The following is an 18,571-nucleotide window of genomic DNA, read 5'->3' on the forward strand; positions in this document are numbered from 1 at the left end:
GGAAAGCAGATTCAAGATGCGTCTGGGCAGCGGGATCTGGGTGTCTTTCTTCATGAATCGCCGGAAGTTGGTATGGAATATAAAAGTAGAGAAGTGTTGTTGCAATTGTACCGACTGTTGGTGAGACCACATCTGGAATACTGTGTTCAGTTTTGCTCTCCTTATTTGAGAAGGGATGTGGTGGCATTGGAGGCAGTTCAGAGAGGTTCACCAGATTGACTCCAGGGATGAAAGGGTTGACATCAGAGGAGAGATTAAACAGCTTGGGTTTATACTCGCTGGAATTTAGAAAGATGAGCGTAGAGCTGATCAAGGTGTATAAAATACTAAGTGGGATTGATGAAGTAAAGGTTCACCCAAGTGTTCCCCCTTGTGGGGAAATCTAGAATGAGAGGTCACTGATGTAGGTTGAGAGGTAATAGATTTGGAGCTGTGATGAGAAGGAATTACTTCTCACAGAGGGTGGTGAGTTAGTGGAACTCGTTACCCCATAATGTGGTGGAATCTGAGTCATTTAAATGGTTTCAAGGAGGAGATAGATATCTTTTTGATGAGCAGGTTAAAGGGATATGGTCAACAGGTGGGGAAATGGATTTTAGACCAGGAAGAGATTAGCCATGTTTTGATTGAATGGCGGAGTAGGCTCGAATATGCTGAATTGCCTACTTCTCCTCCTAATTATTATGTTCCTATCTTTTCCAGGAATGTGATATTCAATTCCCTATGATGATCATAAAGCAAATGGCTCGAAGGGCTGAATTGCCTACTTCTCCTCCTAATTCTTGTGTTCCTATCTTTTCCAGGAATGTTATATTCAATTCTCTATGATAATCAAAAAGCAGACTTGAAAAAATGTTCAAATATATGTAACATTGCAATATTTACTGTTGGAGGTTTATTATCACTTTGAGAAAACGGTGTTACTTGTTGCTACTGGTCGTAAAAAGTTACTGGTAGTACACTACAATAGTAGAATTTTAAAAATTATTTTACCATTGATGGTAAGGCCAGAATTTGTTGCTTATTTCCATTTGCCTTTGAGAAGGTGGTAGTGAGCTGCTGCCTTGAACTGCTGTAGTCTCTGGTGTAGTGCACTTACTGTCAGGAAAGGAGTTCCATGATTTTGACCCAGCAACAGTGAACGGTGATTCTAGTTCCAAGCCAGGTGATGTGTCTTTGAGGGACGTGGTGGTGTTCCCATACATCTGCTGCCGTTGTCCTTCCAGGTGATAGAAGTCTTGGAATTGAAAGGTGCTGTTTAAGGAATCTTGATGAACTTCAGCAATTTATATTGGATGGTACGTACTGCTGCCACTGGCGGTAGAGGGAGTGAATGTTGAAGTTGTTGTTTGATGTGCTAACCAAGTGGGATGGTGAAGCTGCTTGAGTGTTCATAGAGCTGCACTAATCCAGGTAAAATAATCCCAGAATGATGGTGGGTGATTTCAGCAATGGTAATGTGCATAGAAAGTATTAAAAAAAAAAATCACAATTTACCTTGAACGGAGTTCTCAGTTGGTACTGACATCCTCAAAAGTAGATTTTTGATAAATGTAGAAGCTTGCCAATTTTAATCAGTTGTAAATTTAAGGATTACAAATGTATCTCAGTGATTGCTCTTCATACCGGTTACTTTTTCCTTTGGATCCACTCTATTGTTTATATGTGCATTTTAAAATATTCACTGTTGTCCTTACTGCCAGTTCCCAATATTACTCTACTTCGCAAACAGTAAATGTGAATGAGACACTTAATTATACCTGGCATTCAGTGTCCTTCGCATTCTCCTTCCTTTGAATCAATGTTCAACATTTAGTAAACTGAGAGTTGTAGTTCCAGCTGTAATGTTACAGCTATTAGCAATACTATTTAGGCAATTTGATGTACTACTTTTGACAGAAAAAAAGTGCTAGGTGGGCATTAAAATTAGACGTGGCTGATTTTGGTGATAATACATTAATCAACTTGCTCCCAGTCACACTACTTTAGTAACCATCCTTGTTGGCCTTTAGCATCAAGAAGCAGCTTGGAAGAGAACAGGCTGTTTAGAGCGAGAGGTGGGGGAGGAGAGCGTTCATCAGGATGCCTTATCCACCTCAGCTTGTCTGTCTGGGAGCTTTTTCTTTACCTGCAATCTGAGTGCTCGGCAAGGGCAGTTTTGCAAATGGTGATGAAGGTAACCAGGACCTCAACCTTCACATCTGGATCCTTCCTGATTGGGGCAGGCAACATATATAACATCTCCCAGTTAACCATCCACAGCTGTGTGAGTGAGGGGGTTGACTCTCTTTATGCTGAGAGAGAAGTATATTGGTCTCTTTGACAAGAGAGAAGTAGGTGTCGCTGTGCCAGGATAACCATGAATGAGAATGTGAAAAAGTGCAAACTGATCAGCCATGATCTTGAACGGTGGAGCAGGATAGAAGGGCCAAATGGCCTACTCACCTATTTTGTATGTTATATGAATAACACAACATCCCTTTAAAAAATTCTTAGCTGTTCAAATACTTTTTGTGGCTAATTTGTAATCTTCTTTAATAATGTACTGTGGCCATTTTGTAGATTAACAAGTGAAGCTTGTTGCTGTAGTACTATTAATACCATGTATTTGCTTTAACAGGGAGAAGATCAGAATTTATTGTACAGAAAGGTTGCCTTGTCCTGATGTAGACTAAATGCAACGGCTTCAAGTCGTTTGTGGGTATGAAGTGGTTGGGCGAAACGAGGAATATGTATGTAAATGGCAGCAGGAAAAATGTGGGAAGGTTGTCCAATGAGCATCCGAGTCAAACCAAACTACAGCACTCTGGAAGGGTAAATTCAAGGACCAACACAAGAATCGCACTTGGAAAACGTAGCACCCGTAAGTGGCTTAATTTTTCTGTGATTGGTTGAGGAATGAACAAAGCCAAAACAATTAACCACCATAATGTGTGTTTATAATTTATTCACTGCATTTCAAGAAGACATTTTTTTTGTTGAGGCATTTATAATTTTAACAATTTTACACATCAAATTTCAACGAAAACACAATATAACCAACAACCCCCGGGCACAGACCCCAGCCAACATGGCTTACACAAACAGCATCACCAACCACCCCTCTGTTGGTTCTATCCTTTCTCATCTCTGCCATGCCTCTCACCCCCACCCCCCACAGCTTAATTTTTCTCGAAGAAGTGGATGAACAGCTGCGCAAATCCCTGCAACAAAGCACCACTGTGCAAATCCCTGCAACAAACTCCTCATGGCAAACTTAGGGTTTCTCAGACTCGAGAAAATTGTCATGTCGCTAACCCACATCCCAACTTCGGGGGCTCCAAGTCCCTCCACCCTAGTAAGATCTGTCTCTGGGCCACCAGGGAGGCAAAGGCCAGGATGTCCGTCTCTCTCTCCTCCTGGGCTCCCGGGTCCTCTGACACACCGAAAATTGCCAGCTCTGGACACCTCCGGGGCTACCACCGCTACCGGGCTTGTGGAGCACCCAGCGGGCAAGAACAGCAGAGGTGCTATTAACTGCGCCCAAACCTGTGTCCTTGCATGAGGCCGCCTCCATCCGCTCCCATACTGGCCCCTCCCCCATTACCCATTTCCTGACTATCGCAATATTCGCTGCCCAATAGTAGTTAATGAAATTTGGGAGCCCCCCCCCCCCCCCCCCCCCAAACACGCACGCGCGCTTCAGCAGCACCTTTTTTCACCAGCGGGGTTTTACCCGCCCAAACAAATCCTGAGATCTCTGCATTCACCTCCTTAAAGAGCTAAAAATTGGGAGGTTCTGGGAAACAAACAAACAACCTCGGGAGGACCGTCATTTTCACTGTCTGCACCCGCCCCACCAATGGCAAAGGGAGTGCGTTCCACCTCTGAAAGTCCCCCCCCTCACCTGTTGTACCAACCGACCCAAATTCAGTGTATCCAGCTGCTCCCACTCCTGTGCCACCTGGATACCCAAATACCGAAAGCTCCCTCTCACCACCTTGAACAGCATCTCACCCAATCTCTTCTCCTGCCCCCTCGTCTGGTTCACAAAGACCTCACTCTTACCCATATTCAATTTGTATCCCGAAAAGCAGCCGAATTCCTCTAATATCCCCATAATCCCTCCAGTTATTAGTCGAGTGAACCTTCTCTGAAATGCTTCTAATGCACTTTTAATTCTACAAGATGCAGTACAGGAACCTGCCAAAGCTCCTTGTACATCACCTTCCAAACCCATGACTGTTACCATCTAGAAAGACCAGCAACAGATACATGGGAACACCACCACCTGGAGATTCCCCTCCAAACCACTCACCATCTTGACTGGGAAATATATCGCTGTTCCTTCACTGTCACTGGGGCAAAGTCCGGCACTTCCTCCCCAACAGCACTGTGGTTGTACCTACACCTCGTCTGCAGCAGCTCAAGAAGGCATGTCTACATTGATTCTCTCAAATGTCTACAGATGTGCCATGTTGAGCATCATATTCGGCTGCATCACAGCCTGGTATGGCAACTGCTCGGCCCAAGATCGCAAGAAACTGCAGAGTGGTGAACTCAGCCCAACGCCATCACACAAGCTTTCCACCCGCACATTGATTCTGTCTACACCTCCCGCTGCCTCAGGAAGGCAGACAGCATTATCAGAGACCCTTCACACCCAGGCTTTGCCCTCTTTCAGACCCTCCCATCAGGTGGAAGATACAGAAGTCTGTAGACTCTCACATCCAGACATAAGAACAGCTTCCTGACAGCTACTAAACTCCTCAACGACTCTCCATTGGACTGATCTGCTCCCTGTAAGAACACTTCACGATGCCCTTTACTGCTCTTGCTCATGTATTGCTTTGTTTGGCCCCTTGTTCCGCACTGCATGTACTCTGTCGATTTATTCTTTATCTATGTGCATACTGTGTACGCTCCCTTGGCTGCAGAAAAATACTTTTCACTGTACTTCGGTACATGTGACAATAAAAATTAATCAATCATCACAGTTCCGCTGTGTAGCACAAGTGGATAGCACTGTGGCAGCACGGCAGCACAAGTCGATAGCACTGGCTTCACAGTACCAGGGTTCCAGGTTCGATTCCCCGCTGGGTCACTGTCCGTGCAGAGTCTGCACATTCTCCCTGTGTCTGCGTGGGTTTCTTCTGGGTGCTCTAGTTTCCTCCCACAGACGTGCCGGTTAGGTGGATTGGGCATGATAAATTGCCCTTAGTGACCAAAAAGTTTAGGAGGGGTTATTGGGTTATGAGGATAGGGTGGAAGTGAGGGCTTAAGTGGGTTGGCACAGATTCGATGGGCCGAAAGGCCTCCTTCTGCACTCTATGTTCTATGTTCCTTCAACGTTACTGGATCAAAATCCTGGTACTCCCTGGGAAGACAGTTGAGCAGTGGCAATGTCATCAAACTGGTAATCCAAAGCCCAGGTTTCTGTTCAGGGGACATTGGTTGAAATCCCACCATGGCAGCTGGCTGAATTTAAATTCAATTAATAAAAGCCAATCTCAGGAAAATGACCATGAAACCTATGACTGTTATAAAAATCCATCTGGTTCACTAATGTCATTGGGAAAGGAAATCTATCGTGGTTACCTGGTTTCACCTAAATATGACTCCAGACCAGTAGCAATGTGGCTGACTCTTGACTGCCTTCTGAAATGCTGTCCTTGTCAGTGATGCCCACATCCCCTGAAATCATAAACGGAAAAAACTGCACTGGGTGTTCCTGCAGCAAATGGACGATAGTGGTTCGAGAAGGTGTCTCACTGCTATCTTTTTGGCGGCAATTGGGGATGAGCAAAAAAAAAAATGCTGGCCTTGCCGTCAGCATCCACAACCCATGAAAGAATTTTGAAAAACAATGCTGTAACCGAAGCATCTTTAAAATTCATATTTTCTGTTTATATAATGAATCTATTGGATGTGAAATGTGTATTAATTGATACTTTGTTCTTTTGATGACCTTATGTTGTTGATGAATGAATCCATGTCAACAATCTGATATTTTAAAGATTGCGGACACTAGGTGGGATTCCACAAATATTGGTAGAACATGAGGCTGGGATGAATGTCAATTATTTACATTAAGTGTATGTGGTTGATTCTTTTTTTTTCCATTGACTTTGTTTAATGGAATATCATATCATCCAGAACACTACCCCAATTGGTAAAAATGTCATCTACTTGAAAGCTGATTCAAGGAAATGAGACAGAATTTTTTTTACAGCAAAAACATGCTTTAGTGACATTGAATAGAATAATTCCGACATAGCATCCTTGAGATTATTTAAACTCTCCATACTTCAAAATGCTTCTGTGAAGCACTTTTGAACATCCTGAGGTCATGAAAAGTGCTTTATGAATGCAAATTATTTTTCTAAATGCCAATTAAGACGCTACCAACACAATATCTTTTTTTTTTAGGCATGATGGGTTTTGAGGGTCATGGCTCTCGATATGTACCTTCCACTGGAATGACAGCCAAAGAGCTGTGTGAAAATGATGATCTAGCAACAAGCTTAGTCCTTGATCCCTATCTGGGTTTCCAGACACACAAAATGAACACCAGGTATGTCAGGCAAGTATCCTCCACTCCAGTTTTCAAATCTAAATAGATTGCTGATGCATTAGCGGTAAATTGTAATCTATTTGTGGATGCGATACAAAAATTATTTTTTTTTTCTCCCATTCTTTTCCTGTTGTAGGTTGCTCACCACCTCACATCCTCCTCCAACCAGGAGGGTGGGATGGTTTGGGCCGCGGACCTCCCGATGACCGCCATCAATAACGCTCCGTGTTTGGCAGGCAGGTGTGATTGAAATGGGGTGAGCCTGACGATGTCAGTTCCTCCTACCTCCCCCGAGATGGAACGCCTCGCTTCTGCGCGACGCTCTTGCAGCCTAGCCAAGAACTGACCAAACTGACCCGATTTGAGGTAGGGGGATTCAAGTAGCAGGCAGTCCTGGGACTCGAACCCGTGACCTCCTAATTGGGAGGCGAGTGCTGTATGGGCTGTGTGACTTAAAATGTTCAGTATATAGGTTCAGTCCTCACTACTTCCAAAATCCAAGTCATTTTTTCCCCCTCTTTGTTATTTTAAAAGCTAAGCTTTTTAAAAAAATAAATGGTTAAAAGGTACCTGTTAAAGTACCTGTCCCACATTTTATTTTATTTTTTTTTGTTTTGGTAATAACTGTTTTCTCTATTTATGTTTCAATGGTTGTAAATGATGGGTAACAGCAGAAGCAGATTTGACTATTTTCTTCCCAGTGATTTAAAAAATAATAAATGTTTAATGAGCGGTCTCTCTTCCACCGAACATTCTGCACCAAAAATGTCAGCCAAATGCAGCACTATTGCCATTTGGAAAAAGGATGGTGCACAAAAGCTATAATCCGCAAGATAAAATAAGTGGTTAATATTTTGCCTAAAACGTGGTGAAGAAAATATTTAAATCAAATCATTTATGCGTGATCATTTGATGCTAGAAATGGGACAAATTAAAATGAAGTGTCCCACAACGATGAAGGTTCGCTGGCGATAATTTGTGAAAAGAATACCTGGGGTCATCAGATAAGTAAAACAGAAACGGTAAGTCAAGCTGTTATTGTAGTGTACATCAACTTGACAACAAGATTCACTGGTGTTTTCCAATGTGGTGAATTCTTCATCTTCAATGTGCTAAGTGTATTCTTGTGGCAAGACAAACAGCTGAGGGTGAGTCCTTGTTAACTGCTCTTGTATACCTCAATGCAACTGATCTACTGAGAAGATTATAGGAAAGCTGATAGTACCTGAAGATGCAGCCGGTTCACTTGGATGTCTGGCTGACTGTTCTTTCCAGATACAGCCAACCAGTTAATTTGCTTTGTTTTCAGTGTTCAATGGAGAAGTATGTTTATTTTCTTTAATTTTGGATTGTGCATTAAAAGCTTTTTTTCTCTTCCATAAGAACTAATAAAAATAAAAGCATTTTTGCATACGTATGAACATGGCATTCTCATGTTGCATTTTTCTATTTCTTGGTTATGGGCAGAATCCAACCGTTGTTAGGTGACTACCTTGGACAGTGACAATGAGGAGTAATAGTTCTCTAAACACAGCACTTGATTTCCTTCTAAGGGCATCATAATAACATTTAGAAGCCTTCGAATGTTGGACTTGAGTTGCCTGACCTTAAATCCTGTCTGGTCTTCCCCTGTTACCCCCGGGGCACGGTCCTCTATCCTTGTGGCCAGTACCTTAGCCAGCAGTTTGGCATCCACGTTCAGTAGAGAAATCAGCCTGTATGACCCGCATTGCTCTGGATCCTTCTCCCGTTTCAAGATCAATGAAATTGAGGTCTGCAACATTGTTGGGGGGGAGGGGGGAAGAGAGGGAGGACTCCCTTCTCTCTTGCTTCGTTAAATGTCCTCCCCAGTAATGGGCTCAATATCTCTGAAAATTTCTTTATAGAATTCCACCGGGTAGCTGTCAGGCCCTGGAGCCTTGCCTGACTGCATGCCCTCCAGCCCCTTGATTATTTCCTCAATCTCAATTGGGGCTCCCAGCCTCTCCACCAGGTTCTCCTCCACCCTCGGGAACATCATAATCCATAAATTGCCTCATCCCCTCAACCCCAGCCAGGGGTTTCAACTCATATAATTTACTATAAAAGTCTTTGAACACCTCGTTCACCCCCTCTGGATCCAGGACAGTATTACCGTCTCTACTCTTTACCTATCTCCCTGGCCGCCCCTCTTTTCCTGAGCTGGTGCGCCAACATTCTGTTTGCCTTTACCCTGTACTCATAGATTCTCTCTCTCTTCCCCCCCCCCCCCCCCCGCCTTCCTCAACTGTTCCACTGCTTTCCCTGTGGTCAACAGCCCAAACTCCACCTGTAACCTCCGCCGTTCCCCCAGTAGCCTCGCGTCCGGGGCCTCCGAGTATCTCCTGTCCAGCTGGAGTATCTCCTCCACTAATCTATCCCTCTCAGCCGTTCCAACTCTTCTCTGTGGGCTCATATCGAGATTAATTCCTCTCTGACTACTGCTTTCAAAGCTTCCCAGACCGTCGCTGCAGAGACTGCCACCGTATCATTTGTTTCCCCCGCCCACAGACCGCCTTGTCCCCCAGCAACCCCACATCCAGTCTCCACAGCAGGCATTGCCCTCTCTCCACACTAACACTAACCCGTAGCGGTGAGGGCATGATCTGACACTGCAATTGCCGAATACTCGGTATCCACCACCTTCGGTATTAGCACCCTGCTCAGAACAAAAAAGTCCCCCCCCCCCCCCCCCAAATCATCTGTTCCATAAAACCCTCAATTCCTTTGTCGCAGTCGGCCTCCTCCCTGTCCTGGATTTTGACTGGTCCAATTCCGGATCAATGACTGTACTGAAGTCCCCTCCCATGATCAGGTTATGTGACTCTCTTTCCCCCCCCCCCCCCCCCCCCCCCCCCCCCCCCCCCCCCCCCCAAAATGCCGCCTCCAATGCCCCCAAAATTTGAGGGAAGCCACCACTACTGGACTTTTAGAATACCTTGCCGGGGGGGGGTGGGAGCGGGGCCGTCACCAGTGCCTCCAAACTCATGCCCACACAGGACGCCACCTCTAACCTCTTCCATGCGGCACCCTCCCCCCCTCCATCACCCACGTACGAATCATTGCCACATTCGCAACCCAGTAGTACCCACATAGGTTGGGCAAAGCCAAACCACCTACCTCCCTGCCTCGCTCCAGGAATACCCTCCTCACTCTCTGGGTCTTCCGCACCCACACGAACCCCAGAATACTCTTCTTAACCCTCCTAAAGAAAGCATTCGGAATCAAGATGGGGAGACACTGGAAAAGAAACAAAAACCTCGGGAGCACCGTCATCTTAACGACTGGACCCTGCCCGCCAAGGAGAGTGGCAGCGCGTCCCACCTCCAAAAATCCTCCTCCATCTGTTCCACCAGCCTCAAAGTATGTAGGACCCCCAGCTCCTAGCTATCTGGACGCCAAGATATCTAAAGCTCCTCTCCGCCCTCTTCAACGAGAGCTCCCCTATCTCCCTCTCCTGGTCCCCCAAGTGCAGTACAAACAGCTCACTCTTCCCCATGTTGAGTTTATAGCCCGAAAAGTCCCCAAACTCCCCAAGTATCCTCAACAGCTCTGGCATCCTTCCCCTGCCGGATCCGCAATGTACAACAGTAAATCATCCGCGTACAGCGACAACCGGTGCCCCCCCCCTCCCCCTGCACAATCCCCCTCCACTTCTTTGAATCCCTCAGCGCCATGGCCAGGGGTTCAATCGCTAACGTGAAGAGCAGGGGAGACGAGGGGCACGTCCCCCGGGACAGCCGAAAGTCCTGCGACCTCCTCCCGTTCATCACCATGCTTGCTACCGGGGAACTATACAGCAGCCTCACCCAGCTAATGAATCCCTCACCAAACCAAACCTCCTCAACACCTCCCACAGGTAGCCCCACTCAACCCGATCGAAGGCTTTCTCCGCATCCAGCGATGCTACTATTGCCGCCTCCCCATCCACCGCTGACATCATCATAACATTAAGAAGCCGCCGCACATTGACATTCAGCTGCCTCCCCTTCACAAACCCCGTTTGGCCCTCATGGATAACCAGCGGGACCACATCCTCCACCCTCCTGGACAGTATCTTAGCCAACAACTTTGCGTCCACGTTGAGGAGCGAGATCGGCCTGTAAGACCCACACTGGAGGGGGTCCTTGTCCCGCTTCAGAATCAGTGAAATTATTGCTCTAGACATCGTCGGGGGTGAAGCCCCCCCCCCCCCCCCCCCCCCCCCCCCCGGCCTCATTCAGGGTCCTCACTAACAACGGGCCCAGCAGGTCTGAGAACTTCTTATAAAACTCCACCGGGAACCCGTCAGGTCCCAGTGCTTTCCCTGTCTGCATGCTCCCCAGCGCGTCCATCAGCTCCTCCAACTCGATTGGGCCCCCCAGAATCTCCGCCCGCTCCTCCTCCTCTCTTGGGAACTCCAGCTTATCCAGAAAGTGGCCCATCCCGCCCACCTCCCTAGGGGGCACCGACCGGTACAGCTCCTCGTAGAAGGACCTGAACACCCCATTAATGTCCCTAGCACTCCGCACCAGGTTCCCTCCTGCATCTGTGATTTCCCCCATCTCTCTCACTGCCACCCGCTTCCGGAGCTGGTGGGCCAGCATCCGACTTGCCTTCTCTCCGTACTCCTATACCGCCCCCTGCGCCCTCCACTGCGCCTACGCCTTCCGGGTGGTCAGTATATCGAACTCCGCTTGGAGACTGCTGCGCTTCCTCAAAAGCCCCTCTTCCGGGACATCCGCATACCTCCCGTCCACCCTTATCATTTCCTCCACCAACCTCTCCCTCTCAACCCTCTTCCCCCTCTCCCTGTGCGCCCGAACAGATATCCGCTCCCCTCTAACCACCGCCTTCAACGCTTCCCAGACCACCCCAACTTGCACCTCCCCATTGCTGGGATCTTACCTAACACCCGCCTCATAAATTCCATGTCGTCCCAATTCTGAGCATATATGTTCACAAGTACCACTCGCACGCCCTCCAGCTTCCCACTCACCATTATGTACCTACCCCCCTTGTCTGACACGATTCTCCCTGCCTCGAATGCCACTCATTTGCTGATCAAGATCGCTGCCCCCCCCCCCCCCCCCAAACCGGTCTTTGAGTCCAGTCCTGAGTGGAACACTTGGCTAACCCGCCCTTTCCTCAATCTCGTCTGGTCTGTAACCTTTAGGTGTGTCTCTTGTAGCATTGCCATGTCTGCCTTCAGTTCCCTCAAATGCGCAAACACGTGAGCCCTCTTGACCGGCCCATTCAGTCCTCTCATGTTCCATGTGATCAGCCTGGATGGGGGGGGGGGGGGGGGGGGCCTTCAACACAACCGCCCCCCCCCCCCCAGCAATAACACTAAAAATCCAATCCCCCAAGTCAAGCTCCAGCTTGACACCTGTCCATCCACCACTGCGCTTCAGAGAGTCAGCTGACCCATGCTGACTCGATAGCTCCCGCCCCAGCACCAAGCAGTCTGTCTTCCTATTGGTCCATCACTTTCAATGACTACAATTATAATTAGAATCTGGGGGACTGGGTGGGGGAGAATACATTTTGATCATCTTTGAACTATCGGTTGGTAGGGGAAGTATTTAGCTGAGCTAAACAGACCAAAAAGCCCCAATTTTTAGATTGGTCTAAACTAATTAGAATTTTTAACTGGTGTCGTGTTGATTGTCCTTGTGCAGCTGATCGTCCTTGCATAGGAAAGAGTATTAGACAAGTTTATTGCTCTTGATAAATACAAAATCAGGTTTTACTTTTAAATGACCTTTGAACCAAGTGTTTCGTGTTGCTAGTGGCCACTCAACTACAGTACTGAAAGTACCCAGTGCTGGTGGTATCACATCCTCCCATGAGTTACTGTCATTAGGAAAGTGGAAGGGAGAAAAATAAATTTGGCAAACCATCAATAACCCCTGGGTGCTAGTTCAGTTTCCTGTTTAACTACCCAACTTTAGTTAAATTGTGATCATGGTCAAAAACATAGGAACAACATGGGAATTAAGAGAAGTAGGCAAGTCAGCTGTTCGAACCTGTTCCACCATTCAATCAGATCATGGTTTTCTCTTCCAGGTCTCCAATCCACCTCCCCACCTGTTCATCCTATCCCTTTAACCTGTTTTTTAATCAAAAATATAGCTATCTCTTTCTTGAAAATATTTAATGACTCCGATTCCACTGCACTCTGGGGCAGTGAATTCCACAAATTCACCACCTTCCTGCCATCTCCGTTCCAGATCCACCGCCTCTGAACCTATATCCGTGGCATCTCATTCTAGATTTCCCACATGAGGGAACACTTGATGTACGTTGACTTCATCAATCCCACTTAGTATTTTATACACCTCGATCAGATCCCCTCTCATCTTCTAAACTCCAACGAGTATAAGCTCAAGCTGTTTAATCTCTCCTCATACGTCAACCTTTTCATCTCTGGAATCAATCTGGTGAACCTCCTCTGAACTGCCTCCAATGCCACCACGTCCTACCTCAAATAAGGAGAGCCAAACTGGACACACTACTCCAAATGTGGTCTCCTCAACGCCCGAGACAATTGCAAAAATACTTTATGCTTTTGTACTTTTTTGCAAGAAACACTAATATTCCATTTGCCTTTTTAATTACATGCTGTACCTGCATTTCGACCTTCAGTGATTCATGAACAAAGACCCCCAGATCCCTCTGCCCAGACGCTTCTTGAATCTGCATTACATTTAGATAATTTGCCTTTCTATTTTTTCAGCCAAAATGGATAACTTCACATGTATCTTCATTAAACTCCATCTGCCAAATTTTGGCCCAATCTCCTAATGTATCTATATCCGTCTGCCCAAAGCTAGAGTGGGCCTAATATTATAATATATCTTGAATAGTTCCTCATAAGTGCAAGGTGGTGACAGGAACACGGCATCAGGTAATGCTTGACTCTTTGCATCGACTTCCTAGATTTAAAATCTTTCGCTTATCCACATACATTTGATAATGTAACCAATTTTTGCCCTACTCATTTTATTTGGGCACTTTTTTTTTTGAGGTAAATGCTGAAATGTTTTTTTTTTTTTGCAAAACATTTTTATTAGGCATTTATAATTTTATAATAAAACTAAACAGTACAAATACAGATATAAACATAGTGCGAAGACCGCCTCCCTCCTGCAAGTCCCACTGTTTAAATGATTTTTGAGGGAACTGGAGTCTTCCATAGTATTTTACGCTTGGGGATTTTCAGGGGCAAAGCTTTTTATGGGCTATCTCAGTTTCTAGTGTCACACACCTGTTTTGTTTTGTTTGTCCTCCCATTTTACTTATAGGCATTCCACTGAAAGGCCTCCCACCTCACCAGTAGGTATTATAGTGATGATGAGGCAGTTTGGAATATAAGGCGATTGAAGTTTTATGTTACAGTCCAATAAATCTCTGGTTAGACCCCATTTTAGAGTACGGTATTCAGTTCTGGACACCACAATTCCGGAATTATATATTTGGCTTGGAGGGGGTGCACCGCAGATTCACCAGGATTATATCAGTGTTAAAAGAGGTCAATTATGGTCAGTTGCATAGGTTTGTGTTTATTTTAATACAGAAGATTAAAGGATGAGCTAATTGAGGCCACTGAAATTTTTAGCTATGCCTGGTCAATACACCTTATAATTTTTGTAAGTTTATGAGCCCTTTAACCCATTTGATCTGTCCCACACACGCTGCTTAAAGGGGTCAACTTATGCACAGCTTGCTTGGGAACTTTAGTTGCTGCTGTGTAGTTTCAAGGGGAACATTGCTCCTGACTTTTTAATTGTCAAGTTTTGCATTATTACCAAGGCCAGAACAGCATAAATAGGCTTGATAAAATATTAAATAAACAAAGATTTGATGTGCCATGTTTTTTTTTATTGCAAGCTTTTTAATTAATATCCAGACCATAGTTTTTATAAAATCACAGGAGGCTGTTTGGCCTGTTGTGTCTGTACTAGTTCTCTGCAGGAATATTTCATCGAGTCCCACAACCCACCTTTTCCCAGTAGCCTTGCAAATATTTCCTGTCAAATAATTATCCAATTCCGTGTTGAAAGCCTAAATTGAATCTGCTTCCACCATACTCCTTGGAGTGCATAACTTGCTACATTTTTTTTAAAAAAGTTTCCTTGTCACAACTGCTTTTTCCAATTGGCTTCAAATCTATGTCCTCTGGTTCTCAAATGCTTCCGCCAACCTTTTCTCCCAATCTTTGTCCAGACTGTTCCATGATTTTTGAACAGCTCTATTGTACTTCCCTTGTCCATGGCTTCTCCAATTTATCCATTTTGAAATTCTATGGGTCAATAATATAAAACAGTTGACCTAACATTGACCACCGGGCAACCTCACTATATCCCTCCTTCAGACCGTTCATCACTACTGTTTCCTGTCACTCAGTTTTGTATCCCTGCTCTCACTGCTCTGTTTATGCCATGGGGCTTATTTGCTGGTGTGTGTGCTATTTGACACACTATTAAGGGAGGCAGTGGTACTGTCGCTGAACTAGTAATCCAAAGACCCAGAGTCATGCTCTGGAGATCCAGCAATGGCAGATGGTGGAATTTGAATTCAATAAAAATCTGGAATTAAAAGTCTAAAGGTGATCATGAAACTCCACCATCTGGTTCACTAATGCCCTTTGGCAATGAAATCTGCCATCCTTACCTGGTCTGGCCTGCATGTGACTCCAGATCCACAGCAATGTGGTTGACACTTAAATGCCCTTGGGGGTGGGCAAGAAATGCTGGCCCAGCCAGCAACACCTACATCCATGAACAAATTAAAAAAATTAAAAACCTAAATTGAATTTTTCTTTAAAGAAGTCCACATACACCATATCAACGCATTACCTTCATCAACCCTCTGTTACTGCATCAACAAACTTGATTTAAGTTGGATTGACAAATTCCATACTGGCTTTCCTTAATCCAAATGGATGTTAATTATGTCCCAAATTATCATTTTTATAAATGTTTCCCACCACCACGGTTTAAAATGACTGACCTGCAGTTGCTGGAGATATTCTTACACCTTTTTTCTCAAAGAAAAGGTTATAAAATTTGCAATTCTCCAGTCCTCTGGCACCGTGCCTATATCCAAGGAAGACTGGGAAGTTATGGCCAATGGCCCACCATTTCCAAAGTTATCTTTGTAACTATTTTAGTTCAAGGTGGTCTTTGAGACTGGATATGTTGTAACTATTAGAGGAGGTACAAGCTGTTTGTATGGTTTGACTTTAAAATAAACGTCTTTCAATTGCCTTTGTACTTCATTAGGCAACTTTATACTATGCATAAAATTTATTGTTCAACTCTCTTTCCATGTCAGATTTCGACCCATAAAAGGAAGACAGGAAGACCTCAAAGAAGTAATAGAGGATTTCAAGAGGAAGGAGAATTTAGAAAAAGCCTTCAAAGCACTAACAACGGGAGAATGGGCGAGACACTATTTCCTTAACAAAAACAAAAGTCAAGAAAAGTTATTTAAGGAGCATGTATGTGGAGTTTTCTATTTTTTCCATGAAAAGATTTGCTTAAGGGTTTAAATAATCCAAAATGCTCCAGCTCTCTGAAATGTTATTTTGACACAATTTGACAGAAAAATCTGAATGAAGCATAAAAGCCTTCCAAATCTTCCAATGCTTTTTGCATTGCACCTTGAGTGTTTACCTCCTGTTGAATTTCACTAGGAAAATTTTGGAAATTTAATGACTTCTGTGTAAAATATTTGTGTGCGTTCTTGCTCTGTTATTTAATAAAATGTTCTACGATCGTGTAGCCTGTTGTTCTCCATTTTCCATATAGCCCAATTTGCTCGCTCTTTGGTTTTAGAATATAATTTTGAATCTGGTGGCCATCTTAAGAAAGTAGTTAAGAATACACAGGGGAAGAGTCGAGAAGTAGTACAAAAGCAAAGATGTTGCAGTGAACCTTTATAAAATGCTGGTCAAAATGCAGTTTTGTATCCAATTCTGGGCTTATGAAGGATGTGAAAGCATTGGTGAGGGTGTAGAAAGATTTGGAGATGACAGACTTCAGTTCTGCAGATAGATTAGTGAAGCTGGGTCTCCTTAGTGAAGGTTCAGTAGAAATTTGACAGTGGTGTTCAAAATCATGAGTCTGGGCAGAGTAGATGGGGGGAAACTGCATTGGTGAAAGGGTCAAGAAGCAACTGGTCAGGATCTGGAATGTAATGTATGAGAGTGATGGAGGCAAATTCAATCCTACCTTTCAAAAGGGCAATTGGATCATTGCCTGAGGAGAAAATAATTGCAGGGCAAAGGGAAAGCGACCAGGGAGTGGGACTAGGTGAGTTGCTCTTGCAGAGAGCTGTCATGGATGCAAGAGGAGGAACATAATCACTCTGATTCTACCCTTTTTAAAAGGAAAAACTTGTGGGCAAGCTGAGCTGATTGTTGGCTTTGTTTTGGAGCAGGCATTTGGCTGCCAGGAAAGTTCATTATGTATGTGAAATCTATAACAGTACAAACTCCTGTGGAGTGGGTTGCCTCTGTAGGTTCATTCTAGGCAACAAAGGCACTTGGTGATGCTGATGCAAATGATGTCATGGTCTTCAATGTATAATTTTAAGAAGGGTGCAATCTAAACTGCAGTCATTGATATTGTGGGTTTATACCTTACAAAACAGGAGCTTATAATTTTGCTGTTTGAATGGAATTTTATCTTGCCCCGGAACAGTACAGAGAGAATTGTTGTATTTATCACTAAAGCTTTCTGCAATTTGACCGTTTGTATGGCTGCAATTAATTTGGTGAGGGTGTGCAAGACATCACTGGCTCTAATATTCCCCTTGTGCTCCTAATTCATTGGACTATATATATCACATTTTCTGACCATGACAACATTGTAAATATAATATGGTCAAGACTCCTTATTGATTATTTAACTTGGCATCTAAACATTGCTTAGCACCTGTAGATAAAGTGTGGTTCAAATCAAAAGAACTACTGAATGGAGTGGATACCTGTAATTCACACGTTCAGTGTTCAGCTTCATGAAACACTATATCCTAAGGGAGGTGAGACCAGTTTTTTTTAATGCGCTTATAATGATGTAGCCAATTCCATGTGAAAAGATTCCTGGACCAAATCAAAAGTCAACAAGTGCAGAGCTGAGTTATGGTTCAATGATCTGTCAATCAAATATTTGCATCTGTCTTGGAGGAAATTATGGTTTAGCGCAACTTTATTCCTCAAGTTCAACTGTATAAGATTATATAAATGTATTTATACCGACAAAGTATTTAATGTATTTTGGGCAGGTTTTCATTTATCTGAGAATGTTTGCGGCTGAAAGTGGATTTGAACTCTTGCCTTGTAATCGGTATTCATCGGAGCAAAATGGAGCCAAGATAGTTGCAACCAGGGAATGGTAAGAAGTCGACTAATTTTAGGTCACAGATTGATTTTGGACCTGTGATGTTTTTTTGATACTGGAATAGCATAATAGATCTATGTTCATGGACAAATTAGTGATAAAAGCAGCGGTCGGGCCCGTGGTCTCTAATCTACAATTCTCAAAAATGATTCTGTGGAATTAAATCATTGCATTCCATACAGAATGCAAGCAGTATTTTTGCTACTTTTACCCCCAGAAGAGATATGTGTATCTAGATGCACTTTCTGCAGTGTAACAATCAAGCTGATTCCATTGTAAACAGACTTGATAACTACATGTTACAAATAAAAACAAATGCTGGGCACTTTTTCAACAGGTGAGGCAGTTAACATTCCAAGTTGGTGACCATTCAGTGAAAGATGTTTCGGGTGGGTAGCTTTTAAAAGCAAGTGCAGAGCCAGGGGAAAGGGATTGTGTTGGAGGGGTGGGAATGGCAGGCAGAAAGCCTTTGAGCCTTTTCTTGCAAAATGTAAAATATAATTATGCTGTGATGCAAAAGGCAGTGATCAAGTGACAAGAAACAAATGATGGGTTGCAGCAGAATGGCAGTGGAAGAAGGGAACTTTGGCAAATCTGGCAAAATAGAAGGCTT

General features: G+C 44.3%; 1 protein-coding gene across 7 annotated transcripts in view; it reads left to right on the forward strand.

The window, feature by feature from the left end:
- Window positions 1–18,571, forward strand: part of kmt5b (lysine methyltransferase 5B) — a 76,789-nt gene that overhangs the window by 23,709 nt on the left and 34,509 nt on the right. For 5 of the 7 annotated variants that reach the window (XM_038808196.1, XM_038808192.1, XM_038808194.1 and 2 more), the window contains 4 exons: window positions 2,621–2,863; window positions 6,409–6,562; window positions 15,890–16,055; window positions 17,843–17,952. In XM_038808196.1, the coding sequence (XP_038664124.1) occupies window positions 2,704–2,863; window positions 6,409–6,562; window positions 15,890–16,055; window positions 17,843–17,952 (590 nt within the window). In that variant the 5' untranslated portion in view covers window positions 2,621–2,703. Of the gene's footprint in view, window positions 1–1,273; window positions 1,299–2,620; window positions 2,864–6,408; window positions 6,563–15,889; window positions 16,056–17,842; window positions 17,953–18,571 lie in introns of those variants that run through there. The other 2 variants (XM_038808195.1, XM_038808197.1) reach the window with 2 other exon arrangements.

Source organism: Scyliorhinus canicula, chromosome 9 (assembly GCF_902713615.1).
Source record: "Scyliorhinus canicula chromosome 9, sScyCan1.1, whole genome shotgun sequence".
NCBI classification, from domain to species: domain Eukaryota; kingdom Metazoa; phylum Chordata; class Chondrichthyes; order Carcharhiniformes; family Scyliorhinidae; genus Scyliorhinus; species Scyliorhinus canicula.